Genomic DNA, 25376 nt, shown 5'->3' with positions numbered 1-25376 from the left:
ACTCATTTTGAAGGCTTTATTTCCTGAAAATATGGTATCTGTGAATATGTTTTACTTTAATTATCTAAATCAAAGATCTGATGGCCTGCTTTCAAATCCTAATCATGGACAAATGTATAAATGTCTAAAGTGCTTTCATAAGAAAATAGTTTTTAAAACTCTAGATACCCTAAATACAGGATGTCAATTATGCATCAAATTTAACACATAATTAAGTGCGGTCATATCCAGCACAAAGCATTGATTCTTTAAAACAGGTAGAGACTGTAAGATTAAGTGGAATAAAGGAAAAAAGACCTGGTAATCTTTCTAATCTAAAATCAGCATAAAATGAAACGTAAATTTAGAACAAATAATTCAAGTCTGTGGTCTAGTTCTTTAAGAGTGCTGTACTTACCCAGGGTTTTACATGCAAACAGAGCCATGGCACTTTGCAGTCTGTCTGGTCTGAGAGCTTGTACCACAAGAACCTTAAAATAAAGTGCAGAGTATTTTTAAATAATCACGTTTCCACAACAGCTGTAACTAACAATAGTTAATTAAACAGATGTTGATCAAAATATGTGAACACTAATTACTGTAGCACAGTATTTCCATGCCTCAAACTATCAAAGTAGGTATAAACAAAGACACGTTTTTAATAGCTGAAATATTACTAAAACCTATCAGATCCATCATCAAAAGTAAACGCCAGCACGTAATGGTCGTAGGGTCAGCTGTGTCCTCAAGGTCTAATTAAAGGGCCCAATGGCAGGTGGAAGTAAGGGGTGTAAGTAAAGGCGTTTCTGGTGACAGCCGTGCAGAGGCCCAGAACTCTTCTCTAAACTTTCAAGTCACTAATTTTACGCTGAATCACATATATCTATTCTTACATCTGTAAGTTTTCAAATAAAGCTTTTCTTAGCTGCACCCCTCTCCCCTTTTTTAAAAACAGATTTGAAGAAATAAAATTCAACAAGGGAATACAAAGAGACAGAAACACAGCCAGCAGCCTAGTGAAGAGATACAAATGGGAGGGTTACTTCCTGGAGCACCACATCCTGTAGCCCCCCCCAGCTCTAAGACTTTGGTCTAGCAAAGACTGAGCGGAACCCACCAGTAGGTTTCATCACTGTGTTTTGAAATGGAATGGAAAAAAAAAATCCCCTATTCCTCACCATACGGTCTTTTTCTTAGACAGAAGCCTGGGATATGAGTGAAGAACCTACACAATCTATACCGTGATTTCGTTCTATGAGACAAGTTCTCTATTGCAAAGTCACCCTTGGGCCTGGAGGTAGGTGGAGTACGGAGCGCTTCCCTGGGAGACACCAACCCAGAGACTCTGCCAGTGGTTTCACTATCTGCACAAGGTGGCCAAGGCAGAACCCTCACCCACCTGTGCCCATTAAGGTTATCCTCAAAGCAAAGCTTTTATTGAAATGGATTCTGAATGACAAAAGAAACAGGAAACACTTTCATGCATTTAGATAATTTACCTGCTGAAATAGGGAAACTTTCTTTGCAAGAATAGAAGGAAATTCTTGCTCACACATTGAATTATGACAATAAGTACGCCACAGAGCTGCATCTTCAAAGCAGAGCGTCTGATAAAGACTGGGGAGGGCAATCTGAAAAAATAAAAATAGCCATATGCAGTGATAATGACATACATGTAACAAACACACACTTCCTAAAAAAGTAAAAGGAAACTAATTACTGACAGATGTTTATCATTTGTTTTTTAATTTGTATTGGCTTATTTAATCATTTCTAGGTCAGAAATAGTACAGTAGACTAATCCAGAATTAAAAGAAAATATTTCCAAACTAGCACTAAATCAAGTTAACAAATCTTTTCTCTATGTAAAAACATTGCTACGTATCTCCACCACGTGGAAAAAGAACTTTCACTAAAGCCAGGTGCACATCGCCACGCTCCACTGCCACAACGGAGTTCCACAGTGGAGTGTAAAAATATGCCCGGCTTCAAATCTTGACTCTATATTTTCTAAGGGACTCTGTGCCTAATTTCTTCATCTGTTACGTAAGGACAGTAGCTGCAGCTGCTTCCCAATGGGGCACATGTTTAATGAGATGATCCACTTTCAAATTCTGCATAGTACTTTGGACATAGTCAGTCATCCACACCTGCTGGCTACTCTTAACATTTTAATTACGTGCTACTGGACCGTAGTCCTAGCTGTGAAGAAAAGCAGGACGAAGGAAAGGAAGAATGGAAAAGATTTCAAGAGAAGTATATTCACCTTTCAATCCCAACAAAAACAACACGTTAGCCTGAGTAAGGAAAACAGAACTGTTGGGAGTTGGGCTTCTGAGCTGCTTTTTCTTCCCTATGCCCCATCCTCACCACCCAACTCACACTGTGGGTTAAAAAAAAAAAAAAAAAAAGTGAGAAGGAAAAAGAAGGGATGGGGGAAGTGAGAGTAAGAGAGAAAGAAAACACTTTATTTGAAAAACCTACATATTAAAGGCATGGACTTTGGGATCAGAATGCTTGAATTAAAATCAGAGCTCCAAAACTTCCCAGCTATTTAATCATGGGTAATTACTTAATTACTTAACCTGTCTACACCTCAGTTTCCTCTTCTCAAAAACAGGCCTAGTTATGACCTCCTCAATAGATTATTTTGATAATAAGATAAGATTGCACCTGAAGTCTTTAACATGACGCCTGGCACACAACAGGTCCTCAAAAACATGAAATTAAAAATAAAATTTAGGCTCATGTTTAGCAACTCACTAAACTGATTCTCATTTCTCATCTGTAAAAAGAGTTAAAAATCTCTCTCTCTTAAAGTTGGTGTGATAAATGATAACATTAATTTGAAAATGTTTTGTAAACTAAAATGGTAACAAAACACTAATGTATGTTATAAATCTTCTCTGAATAGGGAAGTTGCCCATCCAAAATGCTCTGTGTTTCTTTACTTAACAGGAAATGAGTATGTGGGAAAAAGCATCATTACAACTTTTAGGTTAACCCGGGAAGACTGTTTTCCCAAGTGTAAGCTCTTAGGGGATCAACTGTTCAAGCCATTTTAGCTGGATCCTGTTATTAATTTTGCCACTAGGATTTCATGAGATAATTCAGAAGACTTGCCCAATAATCCAGAAATCCCTTCAAATTCTATTTTTCGTAATTACTGATTTTCTGCATTTCATTATAATTGCTTGAAAAATGTTTCCTGGAAAGCAGGAATCAAAGCTTTTATATATCTGTACTCACCATCCTCAACCAGCATATATTATAAATACTTAGTAAGTATTTAACACTATGGAATATCTAAACACAAAATTTACCTTATCCTTGTGTCATTACTTTGTCTACCTGTAATCTTAATTCAATCAACAACAACAAAAAAGAGCATTTAATAAGAATTGACTATGCATCTGGCACACAGCAGGCACATACCTAATAAACAAAGGAATGAAGGAGTCAGGTTTCATGCTAAACATTAGGGACGTACAGTTAATAAAGCAAGAGTACTAGTGTCAGTGGATTACAACCTAGCAGAACAAGCAGACATAACAGACCACTTTGGATGAGTTATGACAGTTGCTGTGATACAGACGGACTTAAGATACATGCTACAGAAAAGATCAAAATCTAGAAAAAAAATCAGAGGAGGTAATGCTTTGGCTAAGCCCTGAAAAATAAACAGACATTTGAGAGGTAAAACCAGTCAAAGGCCATTTCAGGTTGAGGGGATAACGGGACAAGGATGGACAGGAGACACTGAGAGGTCGGACTGGAAGTAGAAATCTCCAGTTGAGTGATGAGAGCCCAAACCAAGAGACTGACTGCAGGGACGGAGGAGAGCTGAGTGAGAGAGAGATTTAAAAGGTGAACAGAAGTGAGAGAAACAGTTTGAATTTGAAATTTTTTCCAACTTTTTTCAAGATAAGAATCATAATGCATCTTATTACTGATCCTCAATTATTCTACAAATAAGGCCTCCAAAGACCACATTAGAAGACTTATCTTTATATTCCCTGTGGGTATATGGCACAGAATCTCGCCAGTGTAGAGACTCAATACGGATACACTGAATGAAACATTAATTAATAAATTATTCTTTAAAGGACTGATCAGAGTAATTCTTTGATATTCTTTTACCCAGAAATTTCACGTCATATTCACAGAAATATCAACACTGAGTATGAATAAGTAGCACAAAAAATATAAATGGAAATAATTCAAATAAAAAAGAATTAAACATCTCTCCCAGTAAAAACAAGGAATACCTTTAATGTTGCCACCGCCCAGCTCCTTTCCTGATCTATCCAAGATGGAAGTTGATCCCGTATTCTTTGTTGAGAGTCCTTTAATAAGAGCAATTATTTTCCTTGGTGTATTTGGTAAAATTCAGACTTTCAAAGAATTAAAAATTGACTAGCTAATTTTATGAACACTAGTTCGGGAAAGAAAAAAGCTCATTCTATGTATTTTTAATTTTTTTATGTATTTTGCAACTCAGCATGGTAAAATGCTACATAAGGTATAGATAACCATTTAGACAAATGTTACATTCACTTTCATTGGGCTTACTCTTTTGTGAAACTTTAGAAAAACTCAAAGGTAGTAAGAAACTGACAAAAATTGTATTATTTTTAATAATATCTTGCATTTCAAATACAATATAGGTTTTTCAATACAGTTTGGATAGGCTGCTCTGAAGAATATTATCCATTACATGTTCAAATAGAAAATTAGAGAAAAAGCTAAATTTGAGTGAAGTTATCAAAAGTTAAATGAAGTAATTTTTAACTCCATTTATATGAGAACATTTTCTTAGTTATAATTCAAGATTTGATTTTCTTAGAATGACAAAAGTGTTCTCAGGACAAAATATATATAGTGAGAAAACAAACCATATGAATTTCTTATATTCAGTAAATATTCTCAAAAGAATGTATGTCCTCAAAGACCAAAAAAAAAATACATTTAGGTCCATTTCACACTAGCACATAGAGGCAAGGACATACACCTCTAATTAAAATATAATCAACAGTAGTTTAAAACTCCTCTGAGGCAAGTTATATTTCATGAAACCAAAGCCAGAATTATTTTCCCTAAGAGTGAAATAATTTTATTATTTTAACTTACAGCTTTCCGCAGCATGTCTCCGACAACCACACCTGTGAACGTATCCCATTCCTGTTGAATAAAAATATGAGAAACACACAAAAAATAACTCTATTAACATTTAACAAATTTTTTAAAATTTTCCTATAAGATGGTTTATAATCCAACTTTCTAAAAACATGGGAAAAAATAAAACTTCTTGCACGTCTTCCCACTCCTAGCACATTAACATTATAAGGATGAGTTCATGCATCATTCCAACATAAAACATTAATATGAAATCTACTAGAAACAATTTTAAGACAAAAATATAACCACAGTATATATATGTGAGTTTCAATATCTCAGAACTAAAATGTCTTATTTAATTAGCATTTGTCACTCCCTTTAATTTGTCCTCTATTCTATGCTATTCCTAACTAAAAGATAAGCAATAAGGTGTAGCAAAAGTTTTTAAACTGTGTATATTGGGAAAAAAGTACTTCCATTAACTTATTTTTTCCAACAGTTTGGGAGAAGACTATCATCATTCTTTTTTTTTTTTAATTAATCCAGGGAATCAAGATTGATCAAGTGCTATGGAATCTACAGCTCTCAGAAAATCTAAGTCTTCACTCTGCGTCACCCAGTCAGGTAATAATGGGCACTACCATTTTATTTGTTAAACACTGGCCAGAAAATAAACCAAAAAACATTAAAATTTGAGAGCAATGTGGAGAAATCAGCAAAGCAACATCATTCCTCGTCTCCACCCGTTCGGACCAGTCACTCTTCCTACTGAAGTTTACACAGTCACAAAGAAAGAAGATACGAATTATTTTACTACTTTAAGTGAGTCAAAGAAAAATGTTCCCCTTTCCCAACAATAACTTACTTACACTCCAGGAGGAAAATCTAGGGAACATTAAGTCTCACACTGCAGAACATACTGATCACGGTGAAAACATTATACAAAAGGAGGGGAAAACATCAAAGTAAATAGTATAATTAAAAAGAGTGAAGTTCATAAAGTTACGGGCATCAATACATATTATCCAGAGCACGTGGCGTTAGAGGGAAACAAAGAATATAGGCACATGGAACGGTCTGCATTCTTTTAACTATTCAAATAAGAAAAACCCAGAACATAGTTAACATCTAACCAAAAAGAGTCAAAAGTTACGAGGTCAAAGTTCCACTGTCCATATAGCATTCCCTGACACCCTGGCTACTGGACTCCCACTTCAATAAGAATGGCATAAACATGACAAAAGTCACTTACAAATAATTTTTTTTTAATATTAGAAGCAAATCAGAGATGGTTTACTTAGCTCTATCTTGAAGGAGGTCCTTTTCAAGCTTGAGAGAGGTTATATGGCAGACCAGAAATGAAGTTAAATTATGCATTAAAAGATTAACATAAACCTGCAGGCTCAAAGGCAGTTTCTGAGAACGGCCCACCCTCCTGCTTCACCTGCTGACTCTGAGCAAGTCAGTGGAGGCAGTAAATGATGTAGTGCTAGACTCATACTGTTTCACTTTTTATATTTATCAGTCCCACTGCTTAGAACAGGAAAATAAGAAGGCTGACTCATCTGGTGCCTGGGAAAAGTAGACCTGTGTTCAGAAAAATCGAGGCAGCATGGTAAATATCTTAGATTTCTATCTCTGCCTTACCATTGCTTCAGAATATTGGGTTTACCCAGAGAGAGCAGAACTGGAAATCAGCACCTTACACTAAATATCTGAGTAAAAGATTATCGGTTGACACATAATTTACAGCCTTAAGTAACATCTAGTCTCACCATCAGTCTGTGCATTACCAAATTTCTATGCAACTCTTCGCATTTTCCTCCTTTACTTTCACTTACGTTTTCTTGAAAAAGTTCAGGATGCATGCCTCGAACAAAATGCAAAGCAAACATCAACTGATCAGCCTAAAAAGAATAACAGATATTATCTTGATTTTTCTAAATGTTTGTTTTAGGAAAAGCATAGCCCTTAAATTTTGGCTCACAAAATCTGTATTCTGTCATCAAATAATCTTATATCAATGTAAGAAATGACTCTTCAGATGGCGTCTACATAGGACACACTTCTAAGTTGGGGTGGGAGGACACAGAAAATTTCCAGAGAAAGTTAAGGATTAATCAGTGTGTACATCTCATTAAAAAAAACTTATTTAACTAGCTTACATCTAATTGTGAGGTTTAAATTAGTTATTACTAACCAGCTCAACATCTTGCATTAGTAATCTTAAATTTGTCTGAACATTCTATATGCCCCTCAATCAAGAAATTTCACTTCTAGAAATTTATGCAAAGTGCATAATAAAGGTGCAGCGACTGTGGAAAAAGAGTATGGAGGTGTCTCAAAAAACTAAAAACGTAACTACCATATGTGCACCCAGCAATTCCATTCCTGGATACATATCCGAAAAAAATAAAAACACTAATTTGGAAAGATACACGCACCCCAACGTTCATAGCAGCATTACTTAACAACTGCCAAGATATGGAATCAACCTAACTATAACAAACTAGTGATTATAACAAAAAAAGGCAGACTCACAGATACAGAGAACAAAACAGTATCTACCACTAGGGAGAGGGAAGGGGGGAGGGCCACTACAGGGGCAGAGGATTAAGATACAAACTGTTAAGTATAAAATAAGCTAAAGGCTATACTGTACAACATGGGGACCATAGCAAGTATTTTATGACTATAAATGGAATACAACCTTTAAAAACTGTGAACCGCTATCTGGTACACCTGTAACTTTACATAATAAAGAAAAAGAAACCTGAAAAAAATTTAAACTGGAAAAAAAGGAATTTTATTTCTAGAAATTCATGCAAAGGGATCATAAATGTACTCCAAGATAAGAAATAAGTATATTCATTGCAAGATATTTTATAATGGACAGAAAACTGAAATAACTTGAATATTCACAAGTCTATCATAAATGATAGTCCAAGTGTACAGCATAGCTCATATTGTTTATTTAAACAAACAGATTTACATAAACATATGGATATACATCTGTAAAGGAAATTAGAAACAGGTATCAAAAATTTTATCAGTGATTTATTTTTAAGGTTCAGGTTATTTTTGTTTCCTTATATTTTCTTGGATATACTTTGCAAATTTTCTAAAATAAGCTTATATCATTTCTGTAAAAAAAAAAATTGTTTACCACCATCTTCCCTACTAAAGTTTTAATTTAAACTTTAGTTTCTCCCACATTATAAATAATACTTTATTTATATCTAATATTATACATATATGATTATAAATGTACAGATAGATATAAGGATATTAAATACAATATATACAAAAGATGTACAACAAAAAAAGACTCCTGTAAATACTACCAGCAAGTGATCTTTCCTGCAAGAAAAATCACCCCTCTGTTGGCAAGATCCAGTGTCTTGACTAATACAATACAAAAGAAAAATTTATTTTATTAAAGTACATATTGGGTATGCGTGTATGTGTGTGTCTGTATACACACACACACACACACAGAGCAAGTAACCAATAACTACCTATCAACTAAATGAATAAATAAAAACAAACATGCACTCACAATTATAACACAGTCAATGAATGAAAACAAAGCATAAAAGCTGGAAGCAGAGGGCCATCACTCAAGTACGGAGAAAAATAGCTACAGCCAACTACAGTGTGTATGAAACAGCTCCCATGTGATTTAAAATATATAAAAAGCAAGGCATGTCATCTGGAGAGATCTGTGATGTTCTTCAGCATTAGATGGTTAGAATTCAGCTTTGGGACTGAACAGTAACCAGCTGGATAAACTACTAAGACGTTTATTTCACAGACTAATGGATATTTAAAATGAGCACAATAGCACCCTTCATCTAAGGTAAAGAAATAATGAACAGGATAAACAAGACAATAAATATCAAAAATGTATTATGTTTTTTTGTGGTTTTAAAGCTTTTTACTAGTTTTAAACATAACAATGAAGTAAATAGCAATTAGACATCTACCAATTTTCCTTCCAAACAAAGCAAAAAAAACGATAGTGTAAAAAGGAAAATAACTACCTATACGTGTACAGCTGTAACTGTAAGTAATGAAATTACTGCTACATCATCCTCGCATCTAGGATCGAAACTATTTAGCAACAAAATGGGATGTGAGATTATTTGCTTATAACTCCTCATTCTACACACGTTAAAACCGAAGGCCGAATCCGTGATTTTCACAATGACAGTTACTAGAAGCCCTTTAAAAGGAAAATATGTATCCATAGTTTCCATTCAAGGAGGAGTTCTGCAGAAATGCTCAATTACAATTCTTCAGACTTCCAATATTCCTTGTCAAAGTGCTGAGATGTACTTTGAAGCATTTATTCTGTCAAAGACCCTCAACAAAATCCCACTAATAGTAAAAATTACTATCTCATTCTGAAGAATATATTAAGTATATCTTTTTCACGATTTTCTAAGAAGCCTATATAATTGGACCATAGTAACTCTATTTCTCACTTAGTTAACTGCCTTTCCAGAGCACTTCATTAATATACTTCAAGCTATACCCAAGAATTGATATTAAAAAAAAAAAATCCTAAGCAAAAACCCTGTGTTTTCCACAATATTCAAAAAACTTCTAAAATGTGTTTCATTGTTTATTCCTTTGGGGTCCTATAAATATGAAGATTTCCATGACAAATTTCTCTCGTAACTCAGGATCAGACATTAGTTTACTTCCTAATGTGAGGGATAGAAAATTATTTTGTTCCCTAACCCAGGGGACATTTGGCATTGTCAAGAGGTATTTTCGACTGTCACCACAGGGGAAAGGGAGCGCTTGTGGCACCAGCTGCTGGAGGCCAGAGGTGATATAAGATATACTAAAGTGCACACAGCAGCCCTTAATAACAAATAACTACGTGGCCCAAAATGGCAGTGATGCTGAGATTAAGAAACAGTGGCTAGAAAGTGACCTACGTATTCCATAGTCATTCTCTCTGTCAGCTGCTGAGATGCTCAGAGCTCAGTCAGCGGGCCCAGTGTCTGCTCTCCTTTCTCGTCACCTTTCTCCTTACTACCTCCCAAGTGCTGGAAGGCATTCTGGTTAGTAGTGAATATTATTCTGGGAAAATATCAGAAATGCCAATTTTAATACCTTCTTACAAGGCAGAGTTATATAATTTAACCTAATATTGCATTAAATCAAGGTTCAGGTAGTATTTTACATGTGAAAAACACAATGTTTCTTACCTTAAATAGACAACAGCATATGTATTCATATACCAGATGTTTCAACGAGCTTATGAGAGACTGGATCCTCTGTTCTGTATTTTCAAAATCCTGCAAATTACAATTTGAAAATTGAAAAACCATTAGGAAATTCATGAACATTTAGAAAGTATCCCACAGTTTGATCATGCTTATAAATTGTTCCTCCAGACTTAAAACTGATTCTAGAACAATTACCTTCGCCAGTCAAACTCAAGGAGCTAAATAAATGCATTAAACCTTTACATTAATATAATCAAAATGATGTATTTTTAATGTATAGAGTTAAAGGTTTCAATAAATGAAAATTACAGTCAATTTCTAATACTACAATATGAGTTGAATTTGACCATACCACTTTGATTCCTAATGGCATTAAAAATACTATATCAATCTGAATTACTTGTATTATAACTGCCAACCCAGCCTCCAAACAGTATTACCAGAACCACACTATAAAGAATTTTCTCATCCTCGGCATAAGAATCTCAGCAATCTTAAACCGTGCCCTCCAGGTTGAATTTGAAATCTGTGGCATCAAAACTTACAGTTTTAGTTTTGTACTTGTTTTTGTACTTCTATTGTACATGATTGCCCGTGATTTGAAAAATTATCATTAATGGCTATTTCCTCTGATTAATGGAAACTGGCCTGGGTTAGAAAACGTGGAGGGGGATGCTGTCAAGACTGGCCTTTTCCTTGGTATGACATGAGTCTTACATCTTACTTCATTCAGGGTGCACTTGGAAAATACATGCCTCTCAAAGTTCAATTCCATTATAACATTTAGACTAAATTTGCTTGCTCCCTTGTGATAACTGAACGAGGGGGAAAAAACGATTAAAATAATCTTAACAGTTTAATGATGTGCACCCAGGATGAATGAGCAGTGTGAAACTAGCTGAAAACATTGTGACCAGGCACTCAGATGCATCAAACTTAGGTTCCTGGCCTTGTTAGTAGCGTGCTCTAACCAAGAGCTCACCATTCATAGTTCATACCACAAACACTCCTCTTAATTTTACTATTTATGAGCAAAGGCCACATGTGAAATTCAAACTTGGATCCACTAAAAGACACTCTAATGTGGCACAAAATATAGTACTTATGAGATTCAGTAGATTTTCAAAACACTGGAAAACAAGTTTTTCACTCTACATATTTAAGATTATATTAGTTTTTAAAATAAATTCAAACATCCACACAAACGCACATGCATACACACATGTATACATACAAAGGTCAGTGTTATTCAAAGCCGTATTATCACAGAACTATTGTCACTGAGGAAAGACGGGGCTATAAGCTTTTCTAAACAGTACGAAACAACCAGTTTTTTTAATTAAGTTTAGTTAGAACTTCTAACTTATTTATTAGTTCTTATATTACAGTTTATGGGGTCATTGAATTTTAACATAAATATTTTTTGACTAATAGATGAAAATGAATTTTTAAATAATCTTATCACTGTAGATTTTCTAAGTAATTTACATGAAATTTTTAATGCAAAAAAAAGTTAAGTATAACTCTTCAGTTTTAACTGCTGATGTAGTGAATTAGAAATATCATCAATTATGTATCATGACCCAATCTCCCAGAATTTACACCATTACTGTCTTTGTAAAAACGCGTCCACCAGCACAATATTATAAGTGGTTTGATTAAATTTAAAGTATATAAAAATTCAGAATGTTTTAAAAACAAAGGACTAAAAACACAATTATTCATTCTTCAGCCTTTCCCCAACTCTTAAAACCTAATCTTTGTCCAAAGGACATTACAAACATACACAGCAGAAAGGTTATTTTGTTGCCCAAGACTGCCATGACAAGTTTTTCCTAACAAAAGCCACCCCCAAGGCATGAGCTCTTAGGTGCCATTTCATTTCAAATCTGAATGTAAGAACAACTTCAAATAAATTACGTTAGTGGCAAAGACATCAGTGAAATTTAATATTTATAATCAAATAAAGATTTTCTGAAATAACTTATTCATGAAAATATTAAGTAGTCCATGTTAATGAAGACAGGGATTTTTATTCTATGCTGTATCATCGAAGCACACAGAAAAATGACTGACACGTAGCAAGTCTGCAATAAATATTAACTGAATGAATAATCATCTCTTTTCAGAAAGGTATATTTAAGTAAGCCTATTTGGATATGAAATTTTGCTCCCTAATTTAAGAGAATAAGTTATTCTCATCCAAAAAATAATTATAAAAAAATCTGTATTAGTATTATACCAAACACAAACTATGAACAATTTGATGAATGTGGTTTCATAAAAATATTTTTGAAATAAATTAGAAGGCAGATAATAAACTCAAAGCATTTACAACATATGACAAAAGTTTAATGTCCTTGATAGATAAGAATCTCATAACTGTTTTTAAAATACTAATACTACAGGATGTAAAGTAATAATTCACCAAAGAAAAAAACAAATAATCCTGTATTTTTCTTTCAAGTGGTATTTATCTGACAATGACCAAAGACTTTCAAATAGATTGAAATATTTTTCAATTCCTAACAGGACAATTATTAAAACATTTCTAATACCCATTGTTGGCTCAGCTGCAGATGGGAAAAGGCCTCTCACTACATCAGTTTAATACAACAATAGCATATCTTTCCAAAGGATCATTAGACAGCATTTGTCTAAAGGCTTGCAAAGGGGTATTTTGCCCCAGCTATCCAAGTCGAGGAATTTAACCAAGAAAATAACTGGTGAAGGAAAACACTGGGGGAAAAGACCTACAGATGTCCGTCGCTGTTTGAAGCATGACCCCGGATTCTTTGGCACTCTACCCCTCAAAAGGCAAAGGCTTTCCCTTTCTTCTTGAATCCGGGTAGGCTTGTGACTGCTTCAGCCAATAGAAAACAGCAGAACCAACCCAAGGCTGGGTTATAAAAGGCCATTCAGCCTCTGCCTTGTTCCCTGGAACAGACATGCTCGGTGTCCCAGCGTGCAATGTGAAAAATCCAACCAGTCTGCTGTGAGGAGGCCAAGCTTCGTGGAGAGGTGCCGAGTCAGCAGTCCTAGCCATCAAGCCCCGCCACCCCAAGCACCAGCCACTCAAGTGAAGCCTCCCCGAGCCCACTCCCACTCTCAAGTCCTCCCAACCAAGGCCCCAGGTATTGTGAATCAGAGGTACGCCCTCCATTCCTGCAGTGCCCTGACCAAATTCCTCACGGAATCCATGAGCACAAGAATCCACGAGTATAAGAAAAACATTGCTTAAAAAAAAAAAAAGAAAAGAAAAACATTCCTTTAATCTTCCAACTGTGGGGGTAATAAGATATTCAGCAGAGAAAACCAGAACACCCCACAGGAGGTAGTTAAATAAAGTAGGTTACAGCCTTGTAAGTTCTCAAAAAATATTGTGCAGCTTTATATTCATTGACATGAAAATTGTCTATATTTTTAAAATACAGTATGATACATTTTAGTTAAAACTATTTGTACCCTTTAACACATCATTCCCTCCATCAGAGTAAGCTTGATAAAGCAGTGCAGTCCTGTGTCCTCATTTTCTTGAATACCTGGCACACAGTACAGCCTCCAACAACAAAGACAGACAATGAAATTTTCAATAATGCTTTCCCCCGGTAATGTGATTATATGGATAATTTCTTATCTTTATATCTTCCTGAATCATCTGGGGTTTTTTTTTAATGATCATCTCAGAACACAATCATTTATTAATTTACACTCAAAACATAAATCATTTCGACTAAGAAGGCTGTCACATTGGTACAGTTTGTTAAAAACATAAAATGCAGCTAAGGAGCTGGTTTATTTTAAATACAGTTTTATTAAAGTGTTATATGTGGTCCTTTGCAACATAATTCTAAGCACGGTTTCTCAGGAAATTATTATTAAATTAGCACCTAGTAAAGTGATCTGTCTTACTCCGTCTCAGCAATGGGGTCACCAAGAGCATACCTGTTTGTTTTGCAGAGCTCGCTGGAAAAGTCGGAGAAATGCGGCCAAACTAAAACGGTACATGTTATTAATTTTGGACAAGTCAGAGATAATGAAGTACATCTTGCTGGCACTCTCAGCCAGAGGGAGATAGGCATCCCGCTCCTGCGGACCAATGGTTGAGGGGGAAACACCTTAGTACTGACGCGTTACTGCCACCTACAGACCACCATGCGCATATCTAGCCACAAATTTACAATTTTTACATACACACAAGTGAAGATGAACCACAGAATTTGACAACCTAAAGAAACAGCATAATCTAGCATTTCTATTTTTACGTGTTTCTATTTTTATTTTTATCTTAAGACATTACATTTTTATTTTGTATTTTTATGGAACAGAGCAATGTATTTAAAATATTTCTTTACCCCTCAGATTACAGGGCTAGGAGCAGTTCATGGGTTGGTATTTAATGAAGACCAAGGAAAAGAGGTAAGCACTTGTATTAGGGTTAAGATGGAATGGTAAATAATTGTGCTCAGAGAACAAATGATGCAATTTTACATTTCAGAACAGAGCCAGTTAAGGTCACGTAAGAAGGCTACCTCTGCAGTGGAGAAAAGTCAGAACCATGAATCTAGTGTGGGGGACTAGTGCCAGCAAGAAACACTGATGGAAGCAGAGGCAGGTGTCTGCCTTAAGATAATAAAGCACCTAGTATTGTTCAGCACAGAATGAGCCAGATACCACAGGGGCTTGCATTCTGACTGCAGGCTGATCAAGGATCATCAAAGGATGATCAAGATGAGAGGATTACAGGATGAAATGGCCTCGAGGCTCTGAATGGAACTCTAAGGTGCTCCATGTCATCCTGATCAAAGCGCCAGGATTATAAATACGACACTAGTAAAGTTATGTGTGTGACTCAGCAACGCCTGCTCATAAAGAGAAGGCACAGGGAGCTCAAAATCCTTTAGGTGTAGAATGACAGTCATGACACCTGCCAAGCTGAGCCCTGGGGGGAGGACTAGACTGGAAACAGGCTTAGAGTTTGCTCTTATTCTGCTTTCAACAGATCTCTCTCCCAAGTGAAGAAAGTAATGCTATGCAAGTGTCGAATTTGAGCAATGGCCAAAAAGCACTGAAAATAAAATCTGGAAAAGTCACTGAGGGCAATGGGAAAGAATTAAAGGGCGTCAGTAAGGCCTCAGGGCAGGCTGGAGACTCAGACTTCAGAGTAACATTAATCTGTTTTATTGTTTGATTTTCTTCAGCAAACCTGTCACTGCATGTAGGAGAAAAATGATCTATTGTACTGAGAGAGGGTTGAAATTTTGCTATAGGGACTATCAAAAGAATAAAGTAAAATGGATCTCAACCATTTGTAAGAAAAAGAGTTTAGATAATTACATTCATGAGGTCCAGGAGGAGGAGGGAAGAAAAATGCTTTTGATGGAAAAACATAGCTTTAAACTCTTTTAATTGATATATGTGACTTGCTTAAACTTAAGAAAAGTTCCAGGAATGGCAAAGATGCTCTATAATAGTCATTTTCAATACACTCGTTTCCAATTTCAGTACGAATTTACAGCTCTAGAACTTTGGGTAACATGCCAGAAATCAGTCATACTCAGCAGGGGACGATGAACAACAGTCCTTACCTTCGGTGTCCCCAATATCTTATGTCCCTCTCTGTACTAAGAATCAGACCCAAGACTCTGGTGCTTTTGAATAGCTTTCTTTTTTTCCAATCATCATTTCTATGAAGACCTGATACTATGTTTTTTCAATCATATTAACATGAAAGTTTAAGAAAATAATGTAAGATCACAAAGAAGAAAATATTTACTTGATCAAGAGAAATTTGTAGTTTGTAAGATTCTTTAAGTGACTCTTGAATAAGTGCGCTGCTAGCTTTTGTCTGATTCAAAGATTCAATCAAATCCTTATTTTCCAGAATATTGCCTTGTGATGTGGCAAGTGTCTGCAGAAAAATTAACAAAATAATATGAATATTGCTATACATATTATAATAGTCAATTAAAGGAAGCTCATATTAACTATCATTATTTTGATGATGTTTATGGGAACATACGTTCTTTTAAAAGAATTTTAGTATCTTATAGCCTTCTTATATCACAAGATATATAAATCATATGACACTATATCAAAGTATTGTATATATATTAATTTTATCAGTCTAATAAAAGTAAAAACTAGTTAAAGTTACAGATTAAATCATAATTTCATGCTACCTTCAAATGTGTCCTGAAATTCTGAGCATATACCAGAGAATTAAATATTAATGAAATAATATAGTATAAAGACAATTAGTTTAAAAATGCTTGTCTCAAGCGTTACTCCTAAAGATCTTGTATTCCAAAATATCTATTTTTGTTAGAATTTTGACTTTAAGATAGATATGTAAATGCATATGACACAAACAAAAACATGCTGAAGGCAGTATTTTTAAAAAATACTTAATTGTGTTTATTATAGAAAATAAGGTAGTAAGAAAAAGTATCCTGAGTAAGTAAATTTTACCTCTAAAAGAGATTCCTCAAGCTTGGCTAACTGTATTTTCTTATCTTCTTCCTGTTGTAATAGTTTTGTTTTCTGTTCCTCTAAATCAGGTTTCTCATGCTGAAGAGTTAAAGCCAAAAGCTTAAAAAAAAAAAAAAAAAAAAGCAAGGTTATTCTAACAATAAGGTTCAAACAAAACAAACCAGAACAAAAACTTCCCACAAATAGGCTTTGCATTTGACCAAATATGACAAGTATTATAATACTATGATGTACCTTATTTCATTCTTTCTAGTTAAACATATGAGACACCATCACGATTATTTTTGACAGAACAGGCAAAATGAATAGTTAAGTATTCACATAAAGAAATAAAGAGACACTACAGAAAAGTAATGAACCATTCTATTCATTTGTTTCAAAAATATATACAGTCCAATGAATGCTTTCAAGTAAATATCCACAGAACTACTCCTTAAATCAAGAAATAGTATACTGCCAGCCGGCACCTTCAATGTCTTTGTGTGGCCCTTCCTGTTCACACCCTAGAACAAACACTTTCTGGTTTTATTTTATACCTTTACTATCTCATAACACATTCCTAAGTGCAAGTTTTTAAAGTTTGTTTAAATAAAACAGTAATAAATATAAAAAAGAAACGTATTTAATACGTCAAAATGACAATGAAATACCACTTCACACCACTAAGATGGCTACAGTTAACAAGACAAATAACAGTAACTGTCGCCAAGGAAGTGGAGAACGTAGAACCCTTATACACCATTGGTGGGAAAGTAAAACTGTGCGGCCACTTCAGAGAAGTCTGCCTGTTCCTCAAAACGTTTTAACAGAGTTGCCGTAAGACCCAGCAATTCCACTAAAAAAAACACTGACCTGTACACTTTTTTAAATGACTGAATTATAGGATACATGAGTTGAATCTTAATAAAGCCGTTGAAAAATGTTATGTCAAATTCTTAAATTTGAAACTTTAAAACAGGGAATGAATGATATTTGCATGTTAAAATATATTCATTTGAAATCTTTTGTGTAAGCATTTTCTCTTAGTTCTTGTTCAAGACCTAAATAGCCCCCTTCAGCAATTACTGTGGAAATCTTTCCGACAGAAGCAATTTTATCAAATCTGCCAAATTTTGAGTAATCTGTACATTGTTTTATTCATGAGCAGTATCATCAAGTCAATCAAAAGATATTCCTAAAAAATATGCAGTTAGTCATCTAGCATGGTAAGAAAAAATATTTTAAAAGTAGAGTTTTAAAAATTACAATAAAGTAAAATTATGGCAAGTATACATGCTAAATATATATATATATATGTAGGTCAAAAGAAGAAAACTACACTATCGTTACGTGAGAAAAACAGGATGATACTCAAAAAGTCAACAGGCTTCATACCTTTAAAGAGAAAAAAATGAGAAAGGTAAAAATCTATACATGAAAAATCATTTTGTAATTCATGCAAGAGTTCAAAGCTGTAATAAGCCATACAGAGATAAAGCAAATTCAAAGATGTGAATGTTCTAGTCAAAAAAAAAGTTATATTTGGAATCAAAGACCCTCCATTAGCTGAGTAAGTCAATTACCTGCAATTTTAACATTTAAACTTCAGTTTTCACAATTAAAAAAATAAATAAAGTTGCTAATGTTAATATGTAGATCCTTCCATACCTCAAATTCTACCACATAAAGACAGAAACAGACTAAAATTAAAGTTCTACCGGAAGAAACAGCAATTTCACATAAACAACAAATGCACAACTCTAATACTAATGGAAAATGAAATAAATCCAAATGTGTTACTCTAACTTGCAAGTGCATTTTCAAAATCAAGAGTGTAAATGCTAATCAGCTGAACAAGCTTCCCACTCAAAACACCTCATGAGTATACAAAGCTACTACAGATTTCTAAGGTCAATTATGATCGTCAGTGTATACCTGTCCTCGTAATCCACTTCTCGTTGTAGTGAAGTTGATCTCAGTAACAATGGAAGCTGCATCCGGCGGAATAAAGGGATTTGGGTTTCTTGTCGACAGAAAAAGGCGAAATTCTTCATTGTAGTCAATAATTTTGTCACCTATTTGCACCACATAACGTGGTCCTATTGTTTTTAAGATGACACAATTAGTTGGCCTGAATATCCGATATTTTGCTACATGACATTAAAAAATAATTTTACGGTACTTCTAAATACTTTTTATTATGTCTTTTCAATAGTGTCCAAAAGACAGCAACAGTGAGGCTACTCTAAATACTATTAACTAAAATGCTGAACCAGTCAGCACTTACGCAAGCAAGGATAGATACTACCCATTAAGATGATCCTAGGATATTGAAGCATCAAAGGAATATCAACTTATATTCCATATAGTTTAAGTTAATGTTTCATACTACAAATTTTCCTGGAATGTTTATACATGACAAAAATGGAAACTCAATTATATGTTATTCTCTATTTCAAAATTCATCAGTTTCAAAGTGTTTATTGCACTAGTATTTAAGATGTAATACTTGAAGAAAGATGAACTGTTGAATTATCAACACATGAGTAATTGCAAAGAATCCATTATTAACATTGAAAAGGATTTATTCAGACTGCCATACACAGTTGATTTGCAACAAGACGGTAAACTGAGAAAAAATAAAGTACTGCCTCATAAAGGAGTACATTCTAATATAAAAACAGTGATATTAATTACACAACATATATGGAGAAATCAACAATTACGTTCATTACTTATTATTTTAACTGATAAAATAATTTTTAGGTAAAAATACACATTAAACAAAGATTACTTTCAAAGGTAACAAAAACACTAAGGAATTTTTGAGAACCCTAGAGTAAATTTTTAAATTTTACGTAACTTTTTAAAGTTAACATGAAAATAATTTGATACATACTTCATGAAAGAGGATATACAAATAGTCAAAGAAAATATCAAAATTATGTTGAACTTTAATCATTATTAGAGAAATAAAAATTTGAAGGCTCAATGTCATACTTATGTACCAACTGAAATGATTCAAGAAAATACAAGCAGGATAAATGTAAGGAAAATTAATTCTAAGGACATCATGGTCAAAGCACTGAAAACCAATGACAAAGAAAAATTTTAAAGAATCCAGAGAAAAATGATACATCACTTACAAAAAAAAAGCAATAATAAAACCAACAGGTGATTGCTCAACAGGAATGACATAAGCTGGAATAGGACAGAGAAAAACTTAGGGCTAGAGAAAATAACTGTCAACCTAGAATTTTATGACTGCAGAGAAAAAAAAATCCTTCAAAAATGAAAGAAAAAAAAAAGTTTGTTCCCAGTACATCTTCACTACATGAAATGCTAAAGGAAATTCTGCAGACAGGAAAAAAAATCATCCAGATAGAAATGGGATAATAAAAATGCTAGCAGAACACCGGAAAGGGTAAATAGCCTCGCCTTTGACCCCTATATCCTTCAGATGCACAGAATTACAGATGCCTACAATCTCACAGATAAGTAAATCCAATGGGATGCTACAGCCATCACTATGAATAGGTAAAATTTTTGTCAGCCTACAGCGCTGAATAATCTGTACAATGAACTGGCTTCAAGCAGTGCTCTTGGCTTAACAGCAGGACACTCTGAGAAGAACTGCGATGTATCAGCACAGAGATCCTTGGGTCAGAACTGGTGAGCTAGCTCAGGATTTCCCCATCACAGCACTATCAACAGTTTGTACCAGAAAATTATTTGTTATGAGGCGATGCCTTGTGCATTTTAAAGATATCCTTGGCATAGACACACTGAGTTGTTACAACCAACAATGTTTCCAGACATTGCTAAATGTCCCCTGGGAGATGCAATCACTTCCCTTAGAGAACCACTGGTCCAGCTGTGTTCAGGCCATTGGGCCATCCAGACCCAACGGGGCTACTAAAGACATACCCATATGGAGAACCACCCTCTAGAAACAGATACAACAATTAATCACAGTTAACTTTTATGTTGCACGTACATATGCTTGTATGAAGCAATCACGCCTGAGTGAAGCATCTGGGCTAAAGGGCCAACCACGAATGTTGAGCTATCATCTCCACTGTAATTCCTGGATCCGTACACAAACCCAACACGGAAGGGAAGCAGCTGTAAAGGACTGGGACGGCTGATGGAAAATACTCTTGACATCTGTTGCTAGTGAGCCTGAACTGTTCACCAACTACACCAGCCTCTCCGTCAGCAAGTTCTACAAAGCTAGCTGATCCAGCTGTCCTCAAGTACTTAGCGTCTGGAAAACGCCACATCTGCCTTCTGCCTTGGCCGAGCAACTAGGCACGTGGGAAACAGGACAAAAAAAGAAAAAAAAATGAGACTTTGCATAGGAATTGTACCTTGTTCTTTGATTGGTACACATTTGGGGGATTTTTGAACAGCATAAATCTGAGGAGAAGTAATTCTATTTCTATTATTTGCGCCTGCTTTGAAATCACTATGTTGAAAGGTAGTTTATATTGCTTAGATTAAGAACATTGGGACAAAGATGAATTTGGACACAGACACTGCTTTTATATGGCTCTAGGACAACCATCCTCTGTCCCAGAGGAAACGTGTGATGACAAATCGGTATTTACGAGGAACTCAAAACCGGAAAAGGACAATCTGAAGTATACTCAAAGGGGATAACAGACTCAACTGAAGTGACATGAATACATCCAATCTGGGTTGAAGATGGAAAATGTAAGGTAGAGGCAGACATTAACTCTATTTTCCTAAGTGAAATGAACAGAAATAAACAAATTGACCCAAACAGCCCTGAACAACTATCTGGAATAGTGGTTCATAACATGAATCAACTGTGACATAAGAGTATTATCATATTTTCCAGATCTGACTTTAGGGGATCTTGTCAAACTCCATTCTCAGACAATGCCACAGATATTGCTAAAACCTAACACCAATCAGAGCTCGTGGGGATTTATACAATGAGCTCCCAGGGGCCAGAAGACAGACCAAAGAGAGTCAAATCCAGAAAACCCTAAACGTTCATTCCCACTCCCTTTAAGACAGCATCGCAGAGCACCTGAGCAGATCTGAGTTAGCTCCAATACAGAACAGAATGAGAACAGATAACTCTGCGAGGTGACTCCAGGCTCCAAAGGCAACGTCCCACTACCAGAGTTCTTTTCATAACGTATCAATCACTGCTAGGCCATGCACACCTATCTGCGGGATAATAAATGATCAGTAAGTAGTGCACACTTTGTTGTATGTCTGCTTTGTCCTAATAACTCCAATTTTCAAAACTTTGTAGCGCTAGCAATCTGTCTGGTGTAAGTACGTGTATGTATCTGTATGTAAGTACATGCCTCTGTACGTACGCATATACAAGTTGCATGACATGCTCTTTAAGTTTAAGAGCATTATTTTCTAATCATTAAAGTCTGGGTTAGATGTCTGTGCAGAAAAGAGGTAACAGCAGTCCTAAGACTGGTATCCTGAGAAAAGCCTGCTCACAAGGCTGGCCCATGACCCTCGTCTGGGAATTAGGGTTCTGTTAAGGTTCTCATCATTTCCAGAATAGCTAAGAGTGGCTCATTGTGCTTCAACTATTTGTACAAACACTATGCTATATGCTGAACACCTGCTTTCCCTTGGGGAGTCTGGAGTTTTGCTACCTGCTAGCTAGGCTGAGTGAGCTTACATAATCACCTCCAGTAAAAACTGTAGGCACTGAGTCTCCACTAAGCTTCACTGGTAGCCCACATTTCACAGGTCTTGTCACAACTCAGTCCTGGGGGAATGAAGCACATCCTGTGTGACTCGAACGAAAGAAAATTCTTAGAAGCTTGCACCTGGTTTCTTGACTCCTGACTTCACCCTATGTGCCTTTTCTCTCTGCCGACTTTGCTTTGCATCCTTTCCCTGCGATAGACTGAAGCCCTGAGTGCAACCACATGCTGAGTCCTCCTAGTTCAACACTGTGCCTGGGAGTGGTGCTACAGACCCCAACATGGTGCCTCTTCTACAAAGGCACTTTAAACTTTTTTTTTTTTTTACTCGCTTTACTATTAGATTCTGACATTACCATCATCCACCCCAAAAAAGTTTCCATTTCCTTAGAGTCAGCGGCAAGACAAAAAAAGTCAAAGTTATGAAGTTAAATATTTTGGAAACTCTGGAAAAAGCTACTCTCAGGAAACTGTCAAATATTTACCTTGAGCAACCAGATCTCGTCTCAATAATGGATAAAGAACAGGTTCTACACCATCCATTTCTTGTATAATAAGGGTTTTCCCAAAACGTACTGCCAACTCAAGAGCTGTGATAAAGTTATTGTCCTAAGAGAATAAATTTACATATTAATTTCTTTATTAACTTAGATTTACAAAGGTCCTTATGGATAATGAACAAAGATATTAACAGGAATAACATACATATTTTAAAATGTAGTATGTATGTTAATAATTCAAACTATTCATGATTGCTTCTCCAGTTATAAGTACCTGGTGATGAATCAATTTAGTTGAATAAATTATTAAACAAATTCATAAATAATTTAAATAGACACATTAGAAAAATAAGAATTTTTATATTAACAATAAAAAAACTTTTTCTAGTTTTCTACTATGGTTTAGAATTGATGCAGGAGGAAATTTTCAAACTCTATATGCAATAAGTTACTCAAGTATTAATAAAAAACTCGTTGGTTATATTCAATATAAAACATTAAATGAAAGAAGACGACAAGATGATGAATTCTAGCGAAATTTTCTTGGTGTGAGAATTCTAATCACTATGAACACAACCGTTAGAAAAAAGTCTATAAACATGCAAGAATTTTGAGGCTTTCTGGCCTAGGTAAAGAATACCACTTCAGGCCTTCAACTATGGGAAAAAAAAAAAAAATATATATATATATGTATTTTTATAATTAATATATATATATATTTGGAGTAATAACTATAAATATCTCCCGCTACAAGCCATCAGTGACATTAACATTTTATATGTTAAATAATTTATAATTATTCTTAAACAAAAATGAGTTAGATATCCCCATTTTATAAATGAAAAACATTTTACAGAGGTAATTTTTCAAGCACGTAAAGAAAATCTATGAAAATTAATCACACAGTAGGCATTCCTTAAAAAATCTGTCCAAAAATAACTTCTTTGGCAAGATAAATACAACAATGAGCAGTCACTACCCAAAAGGCTGATTACATTTTACTGATCAAATGTCAAATCTTGGGACACAACAAGGATGCCTGTTGGTGAGTTACAGGAACAGGAAATTCGAAAGTCCAGGAGGTTTTCCTAATTCTTCAAACTAACTTACTTCTATAGCATCTTATACTTGTGTCTTTAATCACAATTAAGTGTAAATGCTCATTTAATTGTTCAGTGTTAATAATTATTTAACTGTCATCTCCATGAGGGCAGGAACTGTGAGTACTCATTTATAAATTCCTAGAGCTTAGATCAATGCCTGGTACCTAGAAGGAATCAAATAAATATTCTTATTCCTTTCTTACAAATTAGAAAACCGAAGCTAAGAAAGTTACATCTCTTCCCCCAAGACCCACACCAGGCACATTACAGGACTCAGTTCTCAATCTGTGTTTCCTAACTATAGACCCAGAGTCTCTTCACGTAAGGAGCCATTTCTAGTTGGTATCTAAATTACACGTAATACATACCTGCTGGTTAATAACTTCCAAACGCGAGTCTTTCAAATGTGTCTTTAACCACTCGGTAGCTTGGGAAGAAGGGTCTATAAGGAATGGGCATACTCGACTCTAATTAGAAAAAAAAGAGTACAAGCGTTCATTAAATGAAAATAACTTCCCAGAAGTTATTAATAAATTACTAAGTGAGGTTTTCTCTCAGGTTTTGGAGAACACAGATATACAGCCATAATGAGGAAATAAAGGTACAGTTTTTAGCTGCACCAGAGGCCAACTTAATAAATTTTACAATTACCAGGAATTGATATTAGGTAATGAAATTTAACCACAATAAAGTGAATATAGTCTTATTTACTACACAGAAACACAAAACTGTGTATTAACAATATAGCAAGCAAGAGTTCTAGTCATAAGTTGATGCCATTTTCACCTCTCTTTAAGGTTTTTAAAATACATAATCAGGTTATCCCTAACTTTAGATATTCTTTGGTTGAATAAACCATAAAGGTCTTACAAGAGAAATACGAGCTAATCACAGAAGTATTGCTGAAATAATTATCAATGTAATTGTTTATATCTTAAGATGAGTTTTTCTAAAGTAGTACACAGTTAACATTACAAAAGGAATATCCTAGAAGAGAAAATTATATAAATTAAGATCTAATGAACTAGGAACTAAATTCATTAAAGGGTGCCATCATTAAACTCTGAAACAAATAGGAAGTTAGAAACCTGTGAAAATGCCCTGCACACAATGCCATTTAGCAAATGAAAGGAAGCCAATTATATATTTAGATACAATAAATTTAAATAGATGTAAATGTAAGTAAGTACATATGACAAATTTTAAAGCATCTAATAATCACTGCTACTTAGATTTAAATAACAATGACTGACC

General features: G+C 34.7%; 1 protein-coding gene across 5 annotated transcripts in view; it reads right to left on the bottom strand.

Moving 5' to 3' along the window:
* DYNC2H1 (dynein cytoplasmic 2 heavy chain 1) overlaps positions 1-25376 on the bottom strand; it is a 264211-nt gene that overhangs the window by 119070 nt on the left and 119765 nt on the right. For all 5 annotated transcript variants that reach the window (XM_031460657.2, XM_031460654.2, XM_064492852.1 and 2 more), the window contains 12 exons: positions 24491-24589; positions 23005-23128; positions 18747-18910; positions 16812-16931; positions 16117-16251; positions 14286-14429; positions 10320-10409; positions 6939-7004; positions 5110-5160; positions 4248-4325; positions 1479-1610; positions 398-470 (listed from right to left, as the gene is read on the bottom strand). In XM_031460657.2, coding sequence (XP_031316517.2) covers positions 398-470; positions 1479-1610; positions 4248-4325; positions 5110-5160; positions 6939-7004; positions 10320-10409; positions 14286-14429; positions 16117-16251; positions 16812-16931; positions 18747-18910; positions 23005-23128; positions 24491-24589 — 1276 coding nt within the window. The remainder of the gene's footprint in view (positions 1-397; positions 471-1478; positions 1611-4247; positions 4326-5109; positions 5161-6938; positions 7005-10319; positions 10410-14285; positions 14430-16116; positions 16252-16811; positions 16932-18746; positions 18911-23004; positions 23129-24490; positions 24590-25376) is intronic.

Source organism: Camelus dromedarius, chromosome 12 (genome assembly GCF_036321535.1).
Source record: "Camelus dromedarius isolate mCamDro1 chromosome 12, mCamDro1.pat, whole genome shotgun sequence".
Taxonomy (NCBI): Eukaryota; Metazoa; Chordata; class Mammalia; order Artiodactyla; family Camelidae; genus Camelus; species Camelus dromedarius.
The sequence above is the reverse complement of the archived record's forward strand: the minus strand, read 5'-3'. Positions and strand labels throughout refer to the sequence as shown.